The sequence below is a fragment of the Humulus lupulus genome, chromosome 1 (genome assembly GCF_963169125.1).
Source record: "Humulus lupulus chromosome 1, drHumLupu1.1, whole genome shotgun sequence".
Classification (NCBI taxonomy): domain Eukaryota; kingdom Viridiplantae; phylum Streptophyta; class Magnoliopsida; order Rosales; family Cannabaceae; genus Humulus; species Humulus lupulus.
The window spans coordinates 20356794-20360845 of NC_084793.1; the positions used below are offsets into that span (position 1 = coordinate 20356794).

A 4052-nucleotide genomic window follows, 5' to 3' on the forward strand; every position below is an offset into this window, starting at 1 on the left:
GAAAATTGTAACAAGTGATTACAAAACTGTTACAAACTGTTATCCATATTTTTGTAATTTTTATAAAATTACGTATTTTTTAATTTTTTTTTTTTAAATTTACAATACTATGTGTAATTTTTCCTACATATTATGCTACTATTTTGTATCCAATGAACAACATGAATATTCTTGTAACATTTAGAATTAATTATAATGATGTTGATTTTTACATACTTATTTGTATCCATAATAAGAAAGTAAGGCTTTAAACATCTTATATGCACAAAAATCATGCAGTAAATTACATTTTTATTGGTGAGAAATTACTATTTAGTATCCAATGACATTAACATTAGAAAACAATTTATATTAATTGAATTGGATACAAAGAAGAACACTATCCAGAAAATGTAAATCATATAAAAGTTAAAAAATGAAGTAGAACATAAATAAAATTATGAGTTATTTGCGGCAAAAATACTCAATGTTTACATGTTTATACAATGTAGTATTTAAATACTAAAAAATACGAAAAAGTGCCCAAAGCTGTTAAAATGTAGCATTTAAATGTCCAATTTTTTTTTTGCGGCAAAAATACCAAAAGTTGCTAAAACATTACACTTTTACTATACAATCAATTAAATTTGTAATTTTGGAGTTAATTTAGCTTATTTTTGTATATTGTTATATAATTTTAATGATTTTTATAACTTAAAATATATTTTTATTAATATTTTGGTAGTAAAAGTACAACGTTTTAGAAATTTAGGGTATTTTGCTGTAAAAAAAATGTTTGAGTATTTAAATACTAGCAACTTTGGGTACTTTTTTCATAAAAAAAATTGAATATTTAAATACTACATTCTTTAAACATTTGGTATTTTTTGCCACAAATATTTCTAAAATTATTAATAAATTGCTATATTGGTTGACTAATATATTTTAGGAAAGTTGCTATGATAGAGCAATTTAAAGAAAATATAATATTTGATTTAATTATATAGTATCTTTTATGTATATATGATAATAAGTTGTATGATTTTTGGTTATACTTTTTTGTCTCAACAAAGTAGTAATTAAGTTTTCCCATTAATAGTGTTGTGCAACTGCAAAGTCCTTGACTTGTACAATTAGGGTATCATTCACTAAATCTCAAAGGTCCATACTAATACTCTAATTCTTATTCACATGAGTAGTGAATAGTGACAGACCTTTGAGCTTTATTGTCGAACATGAGTGGTGCACATGGTAGTTTGGGGCAAAGTCTTTCTGCTTTGTTTTTACTTGTACTTTCTATACATTTTGAAAAAAATACTAGGGTTTGTACTATTTTGGATTCTATTTTTTTTAATTTTAGTTTTGATCCTCAATCTCAATCAAGATCCATTAATTTATAAATTGATAAAAAATAGTATTCTCAACTCAAATTTAGTTAGCAATAAACCAAAAATTAGTATTGACTTTCATTGCTGCAGCGGATTAAGTTCATGGAAAAGAAAAAAAAAGTGAGAATAATTAATCCAAATTGTTAAGGTAAGAGTACCATTTATAATAGTTTACTTAATAAAATTCATGAAATACTTGAAAATCACACTAATAATTTTTTCGATCTTGATTGAGTTAGTGGAGATAAGGAATATGCCAATGAAGAGGTTATATATCAATATCACATCACTACAACTTATTTAATAGAATATATGAATTTTATAAACATCAGTACGAATAATAGGAAAAAAGACACCAAACATAATCAACATATCGATCAAACTAGCTTTCAATATCTATTCAACTGATCCAGTCACGAAAGGATGATTCAATAACATATTAGCCGTCCACCTTCTGTGATGATCTCTCTCAAAACATTTTCCCAAAAAATCCATCCCAGATATAGATCGAGGTATGTTAGGAATCTTGTCACTGAAAACCAAGACATCAATGAGACTATTTACACTCTCACAGTTATTCCAAACCTCGTTAATGCCGCTGCACATCTCTACCACAACACAACCCAATGACCATATATCTAAGGCTGAAGTGATTTCCCCAAGTGCCACCGATTCTGGTGACATATAAACAGGAGTACCTTTGAATCTGCCCATATAGCACCTTCGACAAATCACTTCTTCTGGCTCTCTAGCCAATCCAAAGTCTGCAATTTTGAGTTTAAATCTCGACTTATTTTTCTTATCTGAAGTTGGAAATACCAAAATGTTTTCAGGCTTGAAATCACAATGCACGTACCCTTTTGCATGAATATAACTAAGACCTTTTAGCATCATTTTTGTGTAGATTCTTATGTTGGTTTCTACCATAGAAATACGACGCCTAATAAGTTGGTCGAGAGTGCCCCAATATGCATATTCAAGGATAAGATTGTTGTATATTGAATCTTTTTCGATACTTATGTCATTGCCGAAGCAAGTTACAATTTCTGTACAGCGATTACTATTATTAAGATCACTATAGATTCTCTTCTCTTTCTGGAGAGTGTGTGAATGTTGTAGTTTTGATCTTTTTATGGCCACAAGTTTGTGAATGCCATTCTTATTTGTTGGAGTAATCCTAATATCACTGTCATATGACGTGTTGTTATTAAGAGATCATTAAATAACTTATCTCTTATGTTACTCTTTTAAGCCTAGTCAGTTACAACAGATTTTTAGTCCGTTAAAATAGAACTGATTTTTCTTTCAGTACGTGAAAGAACTGGAGCTGCAGCTATATATATCCAGGGGTTTCATTAGTTGAAGAAACAAGGAAATAAGAGGTTTTGAGAGGTTTAGAAAGAGAGAAAGAGAGAACAAGGGTTATTTTTCTTTGTACAATGTTGAGTGTGTGCGAGTTTATTGTGGTGTAAACTAAGTGCTCATATTTTGAGTTGTACAGAGTGTTCAAGAACCTTTGGAGAGGAAGAAGTGTTATTTTTTTATTGTAACATTGATTCATTATAGTGGAGAAGTGCTCGGACTGGATGTAGGCCTTATTTTAAGGTTGAACCAGTATAAATCTCTCTGTGTGATTCTTTTTCTTCCCTTTTCTTATTTTTGTTCTCTAAGTGTTTGTGTTTTAGTACACTTTTCTGTGTATATTTGTTCTTGGTTTGTTTTGCAGGTGAATCTTGGAGCCTTGGGGTCGTGGATTGCTTTACCACAACAATGGTATCAGAAGCCCAGGTTTCGGAGATTGAAGAACAAGGCTCATATTAGATTCTTGATTACTACACAGAAAGAAAGGAGAAGCAAGGATGTCGACATTGCGTTTCGACCTCGACAAGTTTGACGGAACTGGGGATTTCAGCCTTTGGAAGGAGAAAATGATGGCTGTTCTCATACATCAGAATCTTGATGATGCTCTTATAGGAGAAACCAAGCTTGGTGAGAAAAAGAAGTCTGAAGAAACAAAGGTGATGATGAAGAAAACCAGATATGCAATTGTGATGCATCTATCAGATAATGTGTTGAGACAGGTAATAGGAGAAGAGTCTCCTGCTGGTATGTGGTCGAAACTTGAACAATTATATATGACTAAGACTACATCTAACAAAATGTATCTGAAAGGAAGATTCTATAGATTCACAATGGATTATACTAAAACCTTAAACCAGAATCTTGATGATTTTAACAAGATTGTTTTAGATTTGAGTAATATAGGTGAGAAGGTTGATGAAGAAGACCAAGCTATAATATTGTTATATAGCTTACCTGATCAATTTAGAGAACTCAAGACAGTGATTCAGTATGGTAAAGAAACTCTAAGTTTGGAAGATGTTCTGTCTATTTTGAAGACTAAAGAATTTGAGTTGAGTGTTGAGAAAGGCAAGAAAGAAAAAGATGAGTCTTTGTTCATGAGGGGAAGACAACCAAGAAGATCTTTCAGTAAAGGGAAAGACAACTCAAATCGGAGGTCTCCTGCTCGATCAAAGTCAAGAGGAAAAGAAACAAGAAGGTGTCACCACTGTGGAAAAATTGGACACCTTAGAATGTTTTGTTGGGATTTGAAGAAGAAAAGGAAAGACGATCAACACACAGATGAAACTACTGCACTCGTAGATGGAACAAGTCTGGAATATT

At 30.9% G+C, this 4052-nt stretch overlaps 1 protein-coding gene across 1 annotated transcript; it reads right to left on the reverse strand.

Moving 5' to 3' along the window:
- Positions 1-1763: 1763 nt before the first annotated feature.
- LOC133793151 (mitogen-activated protein kinase kinase kinase 20-like) lies at positions 1764-3183 on the reverse strand. The gene is made up of 2 exons (XM_062230778.1): positions 3131-3183; positions 1764-2553 (listed from the first exon to the last, which is right to left on the reverse strand). Exons 1-2 carry the CDS (start codon positions 3181-3183, stop codon positions 1764-1766), a joined length of 843 nt encoding a protein of 280 aa, XP_062086762.1.
- Positions 3184-4052: the final 869 nt, after the last annotated feature.

Coding starts and splice junctions, on each gene's coding strand:
- LOC133793151 (XM_062230778.1), bottom strand. CDS start 3,183: ATGAGCCTTGTTCTTCAATCTCCGAAACCTGGGCTTCTGATACCATTG. Junction 2,554..3,130: donor CTTCTGATACCATTGTTGTG/GTAAAGCAATCC, acceptor GTCATATGACAG/TGATATTAGGATTACTCCAA.